The sequence below is a fragment of the Myxocyprinus asiaticus genome, chromosome 6 (assembly GCF_019703515.2).
Source record: "Myxocyprinus asiaticus isolate MX2 ecotype Aquarium Trade chromosome 6, UBuf_Myxa_2, whole genome shotgun sequence".
In the NCBI taxonomy this organism is placed as follows: Eukaryota; Metazoa; Chordata; class Actinopteri; order Cypriniformes; family Catostomidae; genus Myxocyprinus; species Myxocyprinus asiaticus.
Genome location: NC_059349.1, coordinates 24288785 through 24309334, shown reverse-complemented (window position 1 = coordinate 24309334; position 20550 = coordinate 24288785). Strand labels below are relative to the sequence as shown.

At 37.7% G+C, this 20550-nt stretch overlaps 1 protein-coding gene across 3 annotated transcripts; it reads left to right on the top strand.

Moving 5' to 3' along the window:
* The first annotated feature begins 11 nt into the window (after positions 1 to 11).
* LOC127442628 (septin-2B-like) lies at positions 12 to 20261 on the top strand. Of its 3 annotated transcripts, none has more exons than XM_051700805.1 (13): positions 12 to 121; positions 5795 to 5836; positions 6940 to 7054; positions 10205 to 10291; positions 11169 to 11292; positions 12767 to 12901; positions 13041 to 13158; positions 13253 to 13354; positions 13435 to 13580; positions 13745 to 13828; positions 17758 to 17818; positions 17907 to 18001; positions 19144 to 20261. In XM_051700805.1, exons 2-12 carry the CDS (start codon positions 5813 to 5815, stop codon positions 17991 to 17993), a joined length of 1083 nt encoding a protein of 360 aa, XP_051556765.1. In that variant the 5' UTR covers positions 12 to 121; positions 5795 to 5812; the 3' UTR covers positions 17994 to 18001; positions 19144 to 20261. The 3 variants fall into 3 exon arrangements, with proteins under 3 accessions (XP_051556765.1, XP_051556763.1, XP_051556764.1); XM_051700803.1 differs by having other exon boundaries at positions 13745 to 13867; XM_051700804.1 differs by lacking the exon at positions 12 to 121 and adding an exon at positions 5586 to 5663 and having other exon boundaries at positions 13745 to 13867.
* Positions 20262 to 20550: the final 289 nt, after the last annotated feature.

Genomic DNA, 20550 nt, shown 5'->3' with positions numbered 1-20550 from the left:
CATGTTTCGTTCTTCACAGTGTGCTTTGCTGTCGGCGGCAGTTCCGGAATCTCAGGAATTTGGGTTGTTCGTCTACTCATCTCCCTGCTGTACAGAACTCAAGATTTGCCGCGACTGAAAGGTACATATAATCAGTTTATCCGATTACTTTTTGTGTCTTAAAACGTAGGACTGATTTTGCCCGATGCAAGACTTCTTGTTCTTTTAAAATTAACTCGTATCTCAGCTGTAACCTCAGTGAATTAGTGAGTGAATTAGCACCGTTAACAGAGGTGTGTCATTTTAGTGCACTAAAGAGAATTGTACATCCATGTGTAGTAACAAACTTTTATTATGCATAATGTTTTCTTCATTTTTTGTAAAATAAAATTTCGACTTTAAAGAATTTGTTTAGTCGAAAGTGGCATTTTTAGAGGGGTTATTTAAGTATGAGGTAGAAATACCAGCCTGTCCCAAATCAGATCAAACACAATGTATAATATCAGTATTTACCGACCAACTCATTGTAAAACTGTCATGCTTTTATAATTCATATGTGCATATTGATAACATTGACAGACTATTTTAAGAGTATATATTATATATCTTTATCGCCTGAATTTAAGCCACTTTTTGACGTTATCCAATTTGCAGGAACCCATTTCAGTGATAGCACATTTGATTTGGATTGATTGACATTCAAGGTCGACCGATAATGGATTTTGCCGATACCAATAATTAAGGTGGTGGAAAAGGCAGATAACCGATTAATCGGCCGATAGTTAAAAAAAAAAAAATCAATCAGTCTTTTCTTACTATGGTGAGTACAGACACAGAGGCTACAAGGGTCCAAAATGAATAAAATCCCAGATGCAGTTTATTGTGCAACCAAAATCCCAATAATTACCAGAAATAAATTAAGATTTGGTCCTTAACATAGGACTTTTAACTAGAAACAAGCCTGAAACACACTAGAGACTCTTATTTTGAAATTACGGAGACTTCCTCCGTTATTTACCAGATTAGAAGTGCACTCAGTAACTTTTGTGTTTGTGTCGTCTTGGACTTACACTGACACCTAGCGGCTTGGATGCAGCATCATTTAAAATCAATAGTTTTCAGTTTCAGATGCCATTGTAGAAATGTAGTATTCACAGTCAGCCATGATTACTTTAATCAATGAGTGAAAGTGTCAAATAACAGGATGGTTACTGAAATTTAAGCGAGTAGTATTCGGCTGGTCATGTGATTCTAACATGGCAGCCCCCATGTGTGGACCCTCTCCATGTAGAATAAAACAGCTTTTATAAGGTTACTGATATGACCGGAGTAGGGCTGCACGATTTGGACAAAAAGTCATATTGTGATTATTTTGAAAAATATTGCGATTATTTAAAAATGTTGCCAACTGCCAAAAGGCTACTGGGGTTTTCACACTTGAGTCCTTTTAAAAAGACCAAACTGAGACCTTTTTATCAATTCACCCACAAACAAATAAACAGTGAAACAAAGAAACACACATGTTTTTGTCCATTTTGTGATGGGGTCTCAGCCCACTAATCATCATCACTAGTTTTTTAAACCCAGTCAACTTGAATATTAGGGATGCTCCAATCAGGATTTTAACATCCGATACCTATCTCCAGTTTTCTTTTCATCTAATCATCTGTTGCTGATCGTTTAACTTTTTATCAGCAGCTCTGTTAAAACTGGTTATATGTAAGCTTTCTGCTCAATGTCACTGTTAACTGAATTTCCCTGTTGGTAATACCATAGTTGTTGCCTAGTTTTTGCTGTCAGTAATACTGTTGGTTGGTTGAATAATTAAATAAACACAAAAAAAAAACACTTTACTCTAGGCCTTAAAAACTATGGCATACGAAATGCGACAAATGGTAATGCAATAATTGATAATGGTAAATCATTGAATAATGATTATCAATTATCCAAAGTATAACCATTACCCTCAAGTTTTTCCCTTTAGATAATCATTCACATTCAATTTCACTGGTTGATACATGAATAAGATGAACGCTTGATTAGATTTCATTATTTTGCAAAGACAACAGATGTCGCAGTTGCCTGGTCTTGTCAGTCATGAACAAATGTGTAGAAATGCATTAATGTATTATTAGATTGCTCGGTTGTTCGTTCAGTGTTTGCTCACATCATGTTCACATTCAAAATCATGTTTACAGCATATACCGTTGTAGCATACCACAGACCAATGAAATTGAATGTGTCACACCGAAGTACACCCATCTAATTTGCATAGCCACAAGGTGATAATACAACAAGTGATAATTCAGTGGTTGATAATAATAGAGACAGGACAACGGCTTGATGGTTAAGCATGAGTGAATGATTATCTAAAGGGAAAAACTTGAAGGTAATGGTTATACTTTGGATAATTGATAATCATTATTTGATGATTATCAGAGGTAATGGTAATACGTTTGATTAATTTATAATCATTATTCAATATTTTACCATTATCAATTCTTGTATTACCACTAACCACATTTGTTGCATTTCGTATGCCATAAAAAAACAAGTAGGCTTATACAAAGTATTCTCTACTGTATATAAGATAGTCCTAAAGAACATGGCTTAATGTCAAACTGAAGTTGAACTGAACCCATTGGTGTAATTAAACTTTAGGTGAAAGTTTTGATTAGTTTGTCACCATTTCATTCAATGATTTTTATTCATTATTTTATTTCATTTAACAATGCATTATATTATAGTATGTAAATATTTTATATAGATTTATTATATATACATTCCTTCCTTTTCATTTTGTTGGATGTTAGAAATATTAGTTCCACTTTCACTTGTTGCCACTGGGTGACATACTCTCTCGTGAGGTAAACAAATGACTGGAATGGAGGAAGAGTGCATGTTTCTGGACTCTACGGGTGCTACTGTTGATGCTGTTTGCTCAGCAATCATTTAATACAATTGTTTGGATTATACCCCATCTTGTGTTCCGCATTATTATTATGATACCTGTGCCTTGCGGAGACTGTAATGCTGAAATGCTGCTACCGCAGATGTCAATAAAACCCCTTCACGCAGGACATGCCGGTTTAGTGTAAATAAAGCGCTTAGATAAGCAAAAAGATCCGAACTCTGAGCACTTTTTTCCTCTAAGCATGAGATGGAGTTGTGGAGCACAGAACAGCTCTGAAAACACTGTAATAATGCTCTCATTTTATATAGATTGGACAGAGCAGCGCAAGTAAACTTTGAAACGAACAGACTATTTATTTAATGAAATCGCAACCCTTTGCGATTAAATAATCGCACAAGGTCATATCGTGATTTCGATTTTATTTCGATTAATTGTGCAGCCCTAGACTGGAGTTTTCATTTTAATGTATGTGGACATGATTTCCTACATATATTGCAAAATTACAATTGATGTCTTTAGGAGTTAAACTTTTTTTAATGAGGAAAAAATTACTGAGTGCACCTTTAAGCCTTTTAAAGCCTATATTCACCAGATGAGGTTTAATGAGGAAAAAGGTTTATTATTGTTCACAAGATATGAAGTTGGAGACACGATGTAAACTCAGCAAAAAAAGAAACATCCTCTCACTTTCAAATGCTTTTATTTTCAACAAACTTAACATGTGTAAATATCTGTATTAACATAAAAAGATTCAACAACTAAGACATAAACTGAACAAGTTTCACAGACATGTGACTAACAGAAATGAAATAATGTGTCCCTGAACAAAGGAGGAGGGGGGGGTCAAAATCAAAAGTAACAGTCAGTATTTTGGTGTGGCCACCAGCTGCATTAAGTACTGCAGTGCATCTCCTCCTCATGGACTGCACCAGATTTGCCAGTTCTTGCTGTGAAATGTTCTCCATTCTTCCACCAAGGCACTTGCAAGTTCCCGGACATTTCTGGTGGGAATGGCCCTAGCCCTCACCCTCTGATCCAACAGGTCCCAGACGTGCTCAATGGAATTGAGATCCGGGCTCTTCACTGGCCATGGCAGAACACTGAGATTCCTGTCTTGCAGGAAATCACACACAGAACGAGCAGTATGGCTGGTGGCATTGTCATGCTGGAGGGTCATGTCAGGATGAGCCTGCAGGAAGGATACCACAAGAGGGAGGAGGATGTGTTCCCTGTAATGCACAGCGTTGAGATTGCCTGCAATGACAACAAGCTCAGTCCGATGATGCTGTGACACAATGCCCCAGACCATGACGGACCCTCCACATTCAAATCAGTCCCGCTCCAGAGTACAGGCCTCAGTGTAAGGCTCATTCCTTCGACGATAAACGCGAGTCCGACCATCACCCTGGTGAGACAAAACCGCGACTCGTCAGTGAAGAGCACTTTTTGCCAGTCCTGTCTGGTCCAGCGATGGTGGGTTTGTGCCCATAGGTGACGTTGTTGCTGGTGATGTCTGGTAAGGACCTGCCTTACAACAGGCCTAGAAGCCCTCAGTCCAGCCTCTCTCAGCCTATTGCGGACAGTCTGAGCACTGATGGAGGGATTGTGCGTTCCTGGTGTAACTCGGGCAGTTGTTGTTGCATCCCATACCTGTCCCACAGGTGTGATATTCAGATGTACCGATCCTGTGCAGGTGTTGTTACATGTGGTCTGCCACTGCGAGGACGATCAGCTGTCCTTCGTGTCTCCCTGTAACGTTGTCTCAGGTGTCTCACTGTATGGACATTGCAATTTATTGCCATGGCCATATCTGTAGTCCTCATGCCTCCATGCAGCATGCCTAAGGCACGTTCACGCAGATGAGCAGGGACCCTGGACATTTTTCTTTTGGTGTTTTTCAGAGTCAGTAGAAAGGTCTCTTTAGTGACCTAAGGTTTTATAACTGTGACCTTAATTGCCTACCGTCTGTAAGCTGTTAGTGTCTTAACGACTGTTCCACAAGTGCATGTTCATTAATTGTTTATGGTTCATTGAACAAGCATGAAAAACATTGTTTAAACCCTTTACAATAAAGATCTGTAAAGTTATTTGGATTTGTACAAAATACTTTAAAATACAGTGTCCTGAAAAAGGGATGTTTTTTTTTTTTTTTTTTTTGCTGAGTTTGGAGTTTGCTGTGTTGTTTATGTACATGTCTATACACATGCATTTTTCTTTGTATAGATGTAGATGCATACATTTTTTGCAGATAACCGATAGTTCCAAAAAACAATCGGCACGATTAATCTGTTAAACCGATACATCGGTCTACCTCTAACTGACATGTCTCTGTCTGTCCTCCAGTTCTGATCATTGTACTGGGAACATTTCTTCATCAAACTTTCGTCTCATACATTGTCTGTGTCTCAAGACCTAGTGAGTTTTTTATGCTTGTTCTGAACCTACTGTACAGTGCTGTCTAGGTAGACAGCTCACTAAATTTGGAGACACAGACTTCAATTCCCTTTCTCACTAAACAAATGTGTAGTCACTGCAATGACAGATTTCAGTTTAGGATCAAATGCACATATCCTACAGGAATATTAAAAGTTTTAAATAGCCCAGCATACTTAAAGACTGCGTAAACCTACGCTAGGTTTTGGTGTTCATGTCGGTTGAAGTCAAATGGCTGATGCTGGTTTGTGGTAAGACTGATGCTCACAGACAGGAACTGACTTCCTGTTCCTGTGGAGTTTTGAAACCTTTCGCTTTAACTATAACTCAACTCAAGGTAACCGGTTTTGCAACATCAAGATGGCCATTTTTCAACATATATAATAGTTAAAGTTGCTTTGCCATGTGTTGTGGTATATCTAGATTGTAAATAAGCAATTATTATTATTATTATTATTTTATTTGCAGGTTTAGTTCAAGCTCAGAATGTCTCAGGCGGATAAACTGAAGGTAAGGAAATGAGAGCAGGTGGGTGGATGTTGATCAGGGTTTTAGTTTTATTTGGTACGTCCCGAATGATGTGAAGTACAGAGTCAGACGAACAAGTTTAAATTGCAGGGAAGAGAAGAAGTTAGAAAACATTATTTAAAAATGATTTGTTCCTGTTTAAATAACTGATTATGGCTGTGGATTCTAAATTGAAACATGCTAAAGTTTTGTTAAAAGAAGACCAGGAGAGTGTCATATTTTTGTTCATAAAGATTTAAAGGAATATTCCGGGTTCAATGCAAGTTAAGATCAATCAGCAGCATTTGTGGCACAGTGTTGATTACCACAAAAATTATTTTCCACTTGTACCTCGTTTTCTTAATAAAAGCAAAAATCTGGGTTACAGTGAGGCACTTACAATGAAAGTGAATGGGGCCAATCCTTAAATGTTTAATACTCACTGTTTCAAAAGTATAGCAACCAAATGTTAACCGTATGCTTGTTTACATGATTTTAAGGTGATAAAATCACTTGCTAATTTTTCTGTGTAAAGTTATATCCAATTTTACAACTTAGTTGCCATGACGACTTTACAACTTAGTTGCTGTTAACACTAAAACCCTAAAGCGACCGTAAAAGCGATTTAAACAACTTTACAGCTTAAATAATACACAAGTTTTAACAGAAGAATTAATGTAAGTGCTTTTATAAAATTGTAAGCTTCACATTTCTGGTTTTAAACCCTCCAAAAATTGCCCACATTCACTTCCATTGTAAGTGCCTCACTTTTACCTCTATTTTATTATTTTTTTTTAAAGAAATGGAGAACAGAGTCTAAATAATTTTTTTTGGTAATCAATATTGTGCCACAAATACTGTCGATTGATCTTAACTTGTATTAAACCCTGAATATTCCTTTAAGATCAGACTAATATAGATCAAATATACTAGTCTACAGTAGATCAGTTATAAACTGCAAAATACTCCTAGTTCTATTTAAGAGAGATGAATGTTTAAAGAATGTAATTCTGTGTTTCTTTAAGCAATCATAAATGCTTTGTTCTGAATTTGTATTTGAAAGTGAAAAATCAAGTTTCAATCTTGTTCTGGTGTCCTGTGATCAGCAGGGGCAGTTTACAAACCCAGAGACTCCAGGCTATGTGGGATTTGCAAATTTGCCAAACCAGGTGCACCGGAAATCTGTGAAAAAAGGCTTTGAGTTTACTCTCATGGTGGTGGGTAAGTATCACTGATGTCATTCTTGGATTATGAATTTTATTTGTGTGGAAAATAGCTTTTGCAAAGATCACTTTTGAACATCACGTTTGTTTTTTTTTAATGTAAAAAAAAAAAAAAAGTAATCTCAGCTACATGTTAGAAATTCTTTGCATTATGTTGACCATAATACCAAGCTTGTATTATTGTGTTTTTTAGTCTTTGCCTAAATTATATATTGTAAGAGTATTATAACATTATTATTATAGTGTATATTATGTAAAAGAGTACAACATAATCAATGTGAAATCAGTGCTTGGGTCTGGACTGTTGTTAAAACATGCAGCATTGTCTGTAAATCCTTGTATATACTTTCGCCTGGCATTGCAGCAAGTCCTGCACGTGCAGCACTCGGCAGACCGAGGCATTTATACTAGTGGCACAATGCAGTTGCACTCTTCTCTAAATGACAGATGGCAGTGCAGAGAGGAAAAAAAAACCCAAACTCAAGCGCTTTTAATTGTTTACAGTAAAGATGTGTTTTATATTTATAGTAAAAATGAGTTCTAAATTTAAAGGGGTCATAACATTTTTATTTTTTACATTTTTTTAAATAGTTTTATTATCTTCCCTGAGGTCCACTGATAATGTTAGTGAAATGTTTTTGCATTAAAACAGTCATCATTTAGTAATAAATGATAATTTTCCACCCTGTTTTTGGCCCTCTTTCTGAAATGCTTGGTTTTGGCATAAGCGCCTCCTTAAAACTTCAATGTAAACGGCCACTGTTATGATTGGTTAACATCGTGCAGCCCCTCGAATAGAGCCATTTTTGAATCTCAATTGGAAGAGAATGAACCAGCTCAACAACATTATAAAACTAAATGTCAGGGTTTACACATAACGCACATCCAACACATTGTATCCGAATATATTAAACTGTTCATCTCAAGCACAACAGTTAACACTTACACCGTCAACACCGGACACGAGAGTCGCGTCAAAAGTAATAGAATCCATTATAATCAATGATACTGTCTACCATGGAAGCGTCCGTTGCGGCACGTTGCGCCGACAGTAAACAGATGTCCAGTTCCATTTTGCACTGCAAGCTGTGGTGCTACTACTGCCAACAACACAAATAAACGGTTTAGAAAGTTTGTGTCGACGCACCCGGTGTAGACAGCCTTAAGCCATTGCATCGTGTCAATGGACTCGCCTGGTGTAAATAGGATGTCAGCACTATAAACTATCACACAGTCATGACATATGAAAGATTCATGAATTAATCTGTTTACTCTGGGTTTTTGCGATTGCGTGCAAGTGTTTTAATTGCACCATCCTTCAATAACAGTTCCTTTGCAAAGACTGAATCGTATTGGTATGAGCCGAACATACAGTCCACTCTAAAATCCACTGAAGACACATCAACATTCAGTTTCTAGTATCATTCCTTCATGTTTTCATACACCAACAACTAAACGCATCCATGACAGAAAGCTTCCATGACAGAAAGCTTCTCCTCTTCAGAGTTGTAACTTGACACCGCGTCTTTTAATAGCGGCCCGAGATTTGTAGCAAGTGGTCAAAGATGTCAGTCTGTGCATGTTTATATAGAAAAACAATTAAATCCAGACAGGCACATGAAGGTGTCCTGTGTAAGTCCATTTAGGTTGAATTCTCCCATGACAGGCCCCATCTCTCTCCACTTCAACTGTGTGACTGACTGAGAACCGGTAGATGGGGCCAAGGATGCAATGATGGAAAAATAGGCATTGCATATGCAGATGTATTTGGTCCTTGTGGTGTCACAAGTTCCACGAATTCCAAACGAGCCGTTTTTGCAGCTTGGTTTAAATAAATGCTCTTTTTTTTTTATTGAGGAGGAAGTTTCTATTAAGGAAACTTACAGTATGTTTTTATAGTACAGTGACCTCTTATGTGTATAAAGATCAAGGGAAATTAGATTCCTCATGTCATGATCCCTTTAAAATAAATGTATGAACTCCAACTACATTGAAACACAAATAAAAATGCATTTATTTTACACAGTATAAAATAATAAGAGCCGTTCAATTATATATTATAATGAAACCAAGCTTTATTGTATTGTTTAGACCTTTTTATTCAGCGTACACAAGGTAGTGGATAATTAGGCTTACTTGTCTTTCTAAAAAAGAACTGAGGAGCTGCAACAGGTGATTTCACTGTGAAATCATTGTCCCTTTAACATTATTTACAGTAGTTTTACTGTGCCTCAAAAGCACAGGGACATCTGCCCTGCCCTTTTCCTCGAATTCGTCCAGTGGCATTGAAGCACTGTGTGCACTGCGCAAAAAGTTACAGAAATTGGCATGTGCACGGCTGCGAGAAATGGTGGCTGCGTTCCATTCAGAATCCCAATGCCCTATTCCCTTTGAAGACTTTACCATCCACTGTGAGAACTTTGGGCTCAAAAATAACGTTTATTCGGAACTCACTTTTTAAGTAATTTTTATGGGAAATTTAGTTTGAAGTGATCTTACAGCATGGCTATCACGATTGTTCTCCCTTGTAAGTGCCTTTCGGAGTCTGATTTATCCAGTTTGGAATGCAGGGCAAACCTCACAAAGGTTAGGCGGCAGCCGCGATGACGTCACTTTGTGCACGCGAACGAGTGGCTGCGTCAAGTAAAAACCAGGCTTAAGAGTTTAACATGTAGGAATATGCCACATTCCTCTGCTCTGTGTTTGTGTACAGCTGTTGACACACAAATGAGATCTGCTGTGGGGGAGGGGGGTTGGGAGCTGCTGCACAGCAGAGCCCATTGTACAGTCATCCCATAGCCTTAAAATAGATCATAGTGGAATGCAGAACCTTAGCCGCGAGTCCTTTCACTGGCTGCACAATTTCAGCTCTGCACATAATGGAAGACAGCTTGATTGAGATCTGAAAAAAACCCAGATCAAAGCAGGGAGCAATAAAACTGATTTGAGAAAGGGTTAGGTTGCACAAAACACTGGTTCAGTACCAGTTCACTGGCATAGAATATTTTATTATTTTGTGCGCAGACTTTTTAAAGGGAAATCAAAAGAATATAGCATGTGGGAATATGTGTCTATTGCAGTTAAGTGTTTTTGTGGTATATTGGACTATTCAGTGTGTTCTTACTGGTGTTACGTGTGCTATTTTCAGGCGAGTCGGGTTTGGGGAAGTCCACGCTGATCAACAGCTTGTTCCTCACTGACCTTTACCCTGAGAGAGTCATTCCTGGTGCTGCAGGTGAGACATTCAATGCAGACAAAATAAAAGGCATAGTTCACCCAAAAATGAAAATGTTTTACTCACCCTCATGTTGTTCCAAACCCATATGACTTTATTTCTTCTGTAAAATGCAAAAGTTATCCTCAGTCACCATGCACTTTCACTGTATGGAAAAAAGATGCAAAGAAAGTGAATGGTGACTGAGGCTAACATTCTGCCTAACATCTTTTGAGTTCCAGTGGAAGAAAGAAAGTCATACAGGTTTAAAACAACATAAGGGTGAGTAAATTCTTAGACAGAATTTTCTTTCTTTTTTTTTTCTTCGGCAAACTTTCCCTTTAAATCTAACAGTTTAAAAACATTGGGTCCCTCAATCACTAAATTGCATGGATTCTGCATATTATACGCACAGGAAATGTCCTCCCGGGATTTTTTTTCTTCAGATTCACAACAGGTGCATATGCACATGCACATGAATTGATTCTTACTCTCTTTCTAAAGATAATGAATCCGGATTAGAGTTATAAGAGTTAGAATCGCTGCTGGAACTGTGTCACAAATTGCGTACTTCGAACACTGCCATAAGGCAAAGAAATTCCCTGTGCCATTGCAATGCTGTGCAGTACACAAACCTTTTCTGGGCTGTATAGGAGCATTCCACCAGCTGCATCCAACGGCATATTAGTCATTTGTGCTAAACACTATAACGCACGCTATTTGTGTTACTTTGCAATAAGACTATATATAATAACATATATATGCACAGTTAGTGAATGAGACCCATTGTTTAGTTTTCGAAGTACAATTTTGTGGCCTGATATTTATGAGGGGGTTATGCATATTTTTGATGCACAGAAGGTTTCTGAAGTATTTTACATGTGCTCTTGTCATTCAGAAAAAATTGAGCGCACAGTGCAGATCGAGGCCTCTACGGTGGAGATTGAGGAGCGTGGAGTGAAACTTCGTCTCACTGTGGTTGACACGCCTGGATATGGAGATGCCATCAACAGCCAGGACTGGTAAGCACTGCTTTGATGAACTTGAGAAAGTGTTAATTCAGGCTCCAGTTACATGCAGCAAAGTCAAAGTGATTGTATGTTCTGTTGTGAATGTTATGAATGTTCTTTAAATAATTGTTTACTGTGAGTCTGACTGGTTTAACGCAATTTGCGTTTTTGAGCTTTGTGGTTTGGGTATTATTTATAGAACATTTTTCAGAATAAAAAGACAGATTTAATCATGTGAAATGAAAGAAGAAAGCAGTGACTATATGGAGAAATGTTTTGAGCTTTGGGAAGGCTGTTCTTTTAGTGGAAACGGACAGACAGGAAACATGTGTGACCTCTTCCTGAACGGTCCCTGACCCGCTTTAGAAGGAAAAAAGAAAAGACAGGATATTGAAGTACTTGTGTCTGGAAAGAGGAAATGTATGCTGTCACATATCTTTTATACAACTGAAACGTGACATTTAATGCCTTGGTTTTGTATCAGAGTAATTTCAGCTGAAAACATTACTAGCATGTGTGTTAAAATCATTTCAGGCATTTTACTGATGGGCCTAATGCAGTTTTTCATGTCTTGCTGCCTTTATGCATGCGTTACTATACATTTCATACTTAATCGACAGCATTTGTGGCAAAACAATTTTTTACCACACAAATGAATTTGGACTATTCTTAAAAAAGTGTAAAAGTTAAAAAAAAGTTTTACAGTGAGGTTACAGTCAGTCACTTACAATAAAAGTGAATGGGGCCAAGCTGTAAACATTAAAATACTCACTATTTCAAAAGTATAGCCACAAGACATAAACAATATGCATGTTAATATGATTTTAGTGTGATAACCTTTTCTGTGTAAAGTTATATCCAATTGTACGTCAACGTAATGCCGTAAACACTAAAACCTTAAATTACGATTGAAACAATTTTACAGCTCAAATAATACACAAGTTTTTAGTCAAAATAATTTTTTGTGGTAATCAACATTATGCCACAAATGCTGTTGATTGAGCGTAACTTGAATTGAACACAGAATATTCCTTTATTTAATTTCTGCAACAGGCTCTTGAGTCACACTACAAAAGTTTGGACACATTTGACTGAATATATTTTTCGTGATTCTAATAATTTTTTTAATTGTGCCTGCCTATGTGCCTGATTTTTAGGACCAGATAGTAATGAAAAAACAGACATGGGAGTATGCTTTGAAGAAGCTTAGTTAATAAATTTAAGTACTTATAATGTAATACAATGAGATTTTTTTTGCTCATAAATTCCAGTAATTCAATTGTGTCGTTTCATGGTTTTAATGACTTTACTACTGTTCTAAAATGTGAAAAAAGTAACAAACAAGTATGAGTAGGTATGTTCAAGCTCTTGACATCTGATGACTCAGAGTAAACTTAGTAATAACTCTGTATTTGTTAGACTGTTTGTAAAGGGCTAGAATCTTCAAAGAGGTTTAAGAATTTCTCTCTTGTCTTTCATTGAACAGTTTCAACACCATTATCGCATACATTGATGACCAGTTTGAGCGTTATCTGCATGATGAGAATGGGCTGAACCGCAGACACATCGTTGACAACCGGGTGCACTGCTGCTTCTATTTCATTTCCCCTCTGGGTCACGGGTGAGTTATCATTCTCAACTCGTCTGGGATACGTTTGATTGATCATTCATTTTGCTCTCCACTGTTGTATTGCTTTTGATGTTTATGACGTTCAAAGTCATGATTTAAAGTTCCTTTACTCGTGCTCCAATTTTTGTAGGCTGAAACCTCTAGATGTCCAGTTCATGAAGGCCATTCACAACAAAGTAAATGTTGTTCCTGTTATCGCTAAAGCAGATACACTGACCCTGAGGGAGAGAGAGAGACTCAAGCGCAGGGTAATGCTTGACATCTCTTTCCAAAAACAGACTGAGATTGATTGACCCTGATTGGCTTGGTTTTTGTTGATCAGATCTCTTTCTGTGACTCTAGATTTTGGATGAAATCGATGAGCATGGCATTAAGATCTATCACCTGCCTGATGCAGAGTCAGATGAGGATGAAGATTTCAAAGAGCAGACCAGGATTCTCAAGGTGCTAGAGCTCTAAACAAGACTAGACACCCAAACAAGGAAACATTCTGTAATATATTCTTGTTGGTTTTTGTGTTTCAGGCCAGCATACCATTTGCTGTGGTGGGATCCAACCAGCAGATTGAGGCTAAAGGGAAGAAGGTGAGAGGGCGTTTGTATCCGTGGGGCGTGGTGGAGGTGGAAAACCCTGAACACAACGACTTCCTGAAACTTCGCACCATGCTAATGTGAGTTTGACTCTGCCATATACAAAAGAGAATTTTTCTGAATGGAAATAATTGAAGCTTTATTTAATCTTTTATTATCCTGTTTGTGTTATTTAGTCCTTACTTAATACAGTCTGTTATCAATGGTGTTGACAAGGTATCATGTCCTTGTTTCCACCATGCAGCACCCACATGCAGGACCTGCAGGAGGTGACTCAGGACCTTCACTATGAGAACTTCCGCTCAGAACGCCTCAAACGGGGCGGCAGGTTGTCCTCCCATGGTTACATTCTGCCTCTGTCGCCTGTGTACGTACTGCTCTGCCTGTCTTTCTCCACCTCCTCCCCCAACCTCCATGAAAAAGAAGAGCTTTATGGGTGTACTCGTAGATTATTTGAATATCCCAAAGCTATAAACATTGTCGTGATAAAGAGACGTGGCAATAGTAGCACATCTATTCATAGCCACTTCTCATTTTTGCTAAAGGCACACATAAATAGAAATGTTATAGTAATCACAAAAGGAACAGGGAAGCCACAATTCGTCTTAAATTACTGTAGTAGTTAATGTCATTGCACTGCCTGTGTTGAGACGGCATAAGAATCTTTCATAAGCTTTGGTCTTAATGTGTCTAATTCACTAATATTAAAAGTGTTTGTACTTGCGTGCGCAGAAAAAGTTCTCATGCAAAATTTCCGCCAGATTCACAACAGGTCTCTATGCACATACATTTTTTCTTAAACTTGTTCTAATGTTGATGAATCTGGATTATTCTAAATGAGGTAGCGTATGCCTGCAGTTAGTAATTAGAGTAATACACGCCCTAAACCATCTCCACATAAGGGCTTTTCTCAGCGGTTTGTCATTTTCTTCAGACGTATCCTCACGCTCTCTAAAGACACACTTTCACCTGAGAACACGCACAGAAAGATCTTGGTGTAAAGCCGAGTGTGCCATTCTCAAAACCTAATAAAAACATAATAAACACCATTTATATAGACCTAGACTAGATTGAGCTACAGTGCATGTCATTTTTGTTACTCTGAAATAAGAACGACTTATTGGAGAGTCACTTAGAAATTTAGTTTGTAACAATCATAACATACATATGTTTGTATGTGTGGTTTAAGTTTGTACACCGGTTTTTATGAACAGATGCGTGCGTATACACTCAGTATATGAGACCAGCAGTATACTATGATGTAGTTGTGTTTTGTTCATTCTACAGCTTTGACACAGGCCTGTAATATCAGAGTCTCGCAGATCTGCAAGCTTGCAGACAGATCTACAGTGTGTTCATAAGAGGATAGGAGGGGGAGGTACTGCTGGGAGCTCAGTCACAGCTCCACCTATCTTTCAGCCTGACACTAGCACTGTTAACCGCACCACTCATCGCACAAGCTTCTGTCTCTCTCTGTATCAGACATATAAATGCACACTGTTGTCGTCCCCAACTTTCTACTCTGTTTAGCACACGCTTGCACTAATTACTCTGGTTTTTCACTCTTGTCTTGTTTAAACTTTGCATCGCACTCTGCCATTGGGTTACTAATCTACAGTGCCTCTTTCTGTAATTTTGATTCTGAAATGAATTTGCTGAATGTAAGTTTAACATTTTAGTGTTGACATAAGAGGAGAAAGAGTTTTGAGTAATATTGGCTAAAGCAGATAGCTGTGTGAAAAATAAATTACTGTTAAAGATGTACTCAGTAATTTTTTCCAAACCATAACGTTTGCCCCCTTAATCAATTTATAATACTTTTGAAAATTAATGTACTTTCGCATGAGATGAAGACTCCAGTTGCTAAAGGCCAAAGTACCGGTTGTCTACATTGCTGATTGTCCTGCAAACAGTATGCGTGATGCAAATTTCGTCATCTGCACAGTCTGTGCAGATTGTCCACGTGCGGCCCAGATTTTCTCGACACGCATACGTTCCTCATCTGTGTGCATCGTCAGCACATGCGCCTGCCGTTGACTGACTAAAAGATTATCACAAAGCAATCATAGTAAGCATGTGTCAAAGGCGTTCATATTCGCTCGTGGTCAAAAAAGTATACTTTGCGGGGGCCTGGGTAGCTCAGTGGTAAAAGACGCTGGCTACCACCCCTGGAGTTCGCTAGTTCACCTCCTCGTGGTCACTATAATATGGTTCGTTCTCGGTGGGGCGCGTGGTGAGTTGAGCGCAGATGCCGGTGTATGGTGTGAAGCCCCCCCCCCAAAAAGTATACTTTGCAATGTGTTCCACCAGGCGCGATCTGATCCGGAACGCAGAAAAACTAAGTATACTCTCGCAGGGCCTTAAGGTTTTCAAATTAAAATGTGAAATTTGAATATACGTCAAATTTAAAAATAAAAATGCACATTTGTATGCTAAAATAAGCATTTGAATTTTTTATGTGACTTATGGGCCCGTTCAGACCGATCGCATTCTTGGGCTAAAAGAGCAAAGTGCAACGAATAAAACAGAACGCAGGTGTCTCGAGATGCGATTTGAAAAAGTAGAATTTCCTTAAATTGTCTAATAAAATGCTGCACTCCTGCATGAAATGCTGACAAAACAGTGTGACGCGGTGCAACGGTCAAAGACAACCGTCTAGCTCAAGCCTGGTTTATACGTCATAGAGGCGTTGGCGGTAGTGCACTTTGACTTCGCTGGATCCCAGTTCGCGCGGCGGTGTGCATCCCATTTTTTGTACTGAGCGAACAGTGCGTGCGCTGTGCCGCATTAAAAAATGAACGACTTGTGTGAGGCAACATTGGATATATTGTTAAACATGTTCAGATACAATGCAAACATACAATAACAAAAACACAATAAAGGTAGGCTAATAATAGTAATACATTAAATAAAAGAGGGGTTTGAAAAGAAAAAGGTAATTAATCTGTTAAGTTAGATAAATCAAACATTTTAACATCTTTTTGCTTTATTATTTTTACAGAGCTTTACCATCTTATAATAACATTGCCATTCTATCAGAAATGCATAAAATTTGGTATATTTTCTGATAATTTCATCTTATGGATAACGAATCTTCCATAAAAAGATTTTGTTGCTTTTTATTACAAAGATTCGTAAGACTTTTACATTGCCAAAAAATAACACAGGTTAATGAAATTTAAGTAAATTTGCCTTATTCGTGAAACACAAGCAGAACAAAATTGTGTGCAAATCGTTAGTAAAACAATTACTTTGTAAATTGTGATATTTATTTAAATGGTACAATTTACATAAGCATGCATTTACACACACATTTGTTTTTCTTATGTTTCATGAATTACATTTTGTAGTTAGCATTTCTATAAGCGTTTATATGAATGTAAGCATTTCAGCGTACATTTTATAAGCATAAAATATAGTAGAGGTGAATATCTGAATGTCGTAGAGACTGTAGCATTGATCTTTTGTTTTGAATTGTTTGTGTGAAAAAATGTTAATATTGTAGCATATCTATATGCATGTATACATTTATAGGAGTAAGGTCAATAAATATTCTATTAGCATTTTTAAGGCATGATACAAGTATTTGTCCAGTGCCGAATAAAAACAAAACCAGATTGAAGTTTGATGCTTTTATTACAAAGATTCTTGTAAAGGTTTTAAGTAGTTGTGTCTGACTGGCAAACTACTACATCTCACTACTACTGTCTGCTGATTCAGATGATATTTCTCTGGGCTGCCCCCTGTCATTTCACAGAACAGTACAACAGCGGGTGCGTCAAGTATAAACGCCTCTAGAATTTAAGGAGGTGCGTGCACAGTCTAACGGTTTAACGCACTCGGAGTGAACGGACCCTTGGTTGGAGGTCTTTGGCCATTGTGTCTTGCTCTCTTACGTAAAAACAACTGTATTTAATGAAAAAAACTGTGGTACCTCCAGTATTTTGAAGCTTGAGTCCATGGTAAACCGGTTTACATTGTTTACACCCCCCCATTATTGGATGTTTTGGCTCATGGATTAAATTAATCGTGTGACTGCACATTGTGCATTTCTACTGTGGCACTGGGAACTAAAAACCTTGCCTCTAGGTGTCAGTATAAGTCCAAGACGACTCCATAACGGCCAGCGAAAAGTAAACAAAAAATGACTGAGTGCACCTTTAAGTTAACTTTAATATAGTATTCTACTAATACTATACTATCAAGTAAAGCTGTGTATGAGGCGCTTTACACCTCCCCACCTGATCTGATGTGCAGGAAGGCTCCAGAGCCAGAGGAAATGGACAAGGATATGATCCTGCAGGAGAAGGAGGCTGAGGTACAGTCTCTCAAACTAAACATAATCTATATTTTAATAGCACGTGTGAACGTCAGTGTGTGACTGTGTTTGTATGCGTGTCCATCAGCTGAGGCGGATGCAAGAGATGATAGCTAAGATGCAAGCACAGATGCAGAAGCAGGGAGATGGAGATGGAGATGGCCCACACCAGTGAGGAACACGGTAAGTGCAAATAACAAGCAGAGACATTAAGGCTAAAAAAGTACACTACAGTACATGGCCGAAAGTATGTTCTATTGAATGGGTTTGGCTATTTAACAACAGGCTATTTTAGATTTCTAACAGTAGCATAAAATCAAGCATACAGCCGGACACTTTCCTTAGACAAATATTTTTAGTAGAATGGGGCGTGACTTCTCTATTGTAGCATGACAATGCCTCTATGCACAAAGTGAGGTCCTTAAAAGGATAGTTCACTCTAAAATGAAAATTCTTTTATCATTCACTCACCGTCATGCCATCCCAGATGTGTATGCCTTTCTTTCTTCTGCTGAACACAAATGAAGATTTTTAGAAGAATATCTCAGCTCTGTTGGTCCATTCAATGCAAGTGAGTGGTGACCAATATTTTGAAGCTCCAAAAAGCACATAAAGGCAGCATAAAAGTAATCCATAATCCAGTGGTTCAGTCTTTGTCTTCTTAGGCCATCCAGTCGGTTTTGGGTGAGAACAGACCAAAATGGAACTCTAGGCAGAATCATGATTTCAAGTTTGATTACACTTCTTAGTGCTTGACGCATGCTCAGAGTGCTGGATGGCGCTAGGAAGTGTAATTGAAGTTGAATCATGATTGCTAAGGAGACAGCAGATGTCAAGATTTATATTGCAAAAAGGAGATATATTTTGGTCTGTTCTCGCCTAAAACCGATTGGATCGCTTCTGATAACATGGATTAAACCACTGGAATTTTATGGATTAATTTTATGCTGCCTTTGTGTGCTTTTTGGAGTATCAAAGTTTTGTTCATCATCCACTTGCATTGTTCAGACCTACAGAGCTGAGATATTCTTCTAAAAATCTTTGTTTGTGTTCAGCAGAAGAACGTAAGTCACATCTGGGATGGCATGAGGGTGAGTGAATGATAGGATGTAATGCAGACCCTAACCAGAATGTTTGAAGAATATCAGTGCAGTTCTGTCTTCCAAGCACTGGAACTACTCTAAACATAAATGCCTTTTAAACCTCTATTCTTATCGGTAATGCCTGCTTTATATTCTTTGTAGCCGTAATATAATGGCTTTATATATTCAGTGTTATAAAATAGAATTGAGGCAACTGGGGACTTATTTGTGTGTTTCTCTTAGATTCTGACTGATGTTTGAGCATGGCCCAGTCAGACGCAGAACGAGTGAAAGAGAAAGTGTTGCTAAATGTGAAGAAGGGAAGACTGGTCCTTAGCTCTTCATGCTTGCTATGTGCTTAGTTTTTTTCATTCTTATATGAGTTCATGTTGTTTTGTAAGCAGTATTAAGTTTTTCTTTTTTGTTATATAATCAGATGCTGTTTCTAATTTTCATTTATTTTCCCCCATACATTGTGATGCCAGTAACCAAAATGAAGAAAACCCAACAGTAGTAGTTAACTCTGTGGTCCCCACAGAGCAATTTACATTTTCCTTCTGTTACAAAAGCTAAATGCTGCTGGGAAAGAACCTTCTACTGTAAAGCAACATTTTGTAGCGTCCAGACCACTGAAAGTACTTTTTATCCCATATTATACTATCTAGCTAAAAAAAAAAAACAGCTGAATTTTAGTTTCGTGGTGGTGGTTTTTTGTACATGGTTTTTTTTATTTATACGGTTTAAAAGTGTTGCCAGAGAGATTGCTGCCCTCTTTTTCAGGTGTTTTCTGAAGTGCTTCTCTCTTACCTGCATGAAGACATCTTTAAATGTGTGCTGTTCTGTTAAATGCCCCCTTAAAAGGCAAAAACATTCATACTGTGACCCATGATCCAGTCCCTGTACTGTCAAATGAAGGAGAATAGGCCATTCTCTGAAGTAAATCCTCATGTTGGTGATTTTATGGATACTGTCATGTATTTAAATATCAGGCTTTGTTCTGGTCTGAGTGCAACATGGAGTGATTTTCTTTTGCATACATTGAAATATGCTGTCGTGCTCATTGACCTTGACACAGTTTTTACCTCCTTCCAGGTTCTATGGTTACAATTGTTTATTTTAGCTTATTAATGTGATCATTTCCATATCACAAATACTTTTTGATTAATGTTTAACTGATGTAATATCTGAAATGTGGGATTATCTGTTACTTAAAAACAAACACCACTTCCAGACTGCTACCCTTTTTTCATAGTTGGTCTTGTAAACATTTATCAACATTCCCATTTTAACATTTCACTTGAGAACTTTCTATTAAACCATTATTGTCTATCATCTTGAAATAAAGTTTTATATTGAAACAATTGTTGTTGTTTTTCTCCTCTAAAATATAATGCAGCTATTGTCTCAGAATTACTGTTTTTATTTATTTATTTTTTATTCCTCTACATGTAGGACTTGTCAAAATGGTGGGCAGTTTTGGTGTCTCATTACAAACATGGCCACTAGAGGTCGTGACAAATCCTTACACATGATGGAAGAAATCAACCTCATGTTAAATCATTGCCAACTTTTCAAGGAAACGCATTTTCGAACATCACTCTACTTAACATCTAGATATATATATATTTATTAAATCCATCATAAAAATGC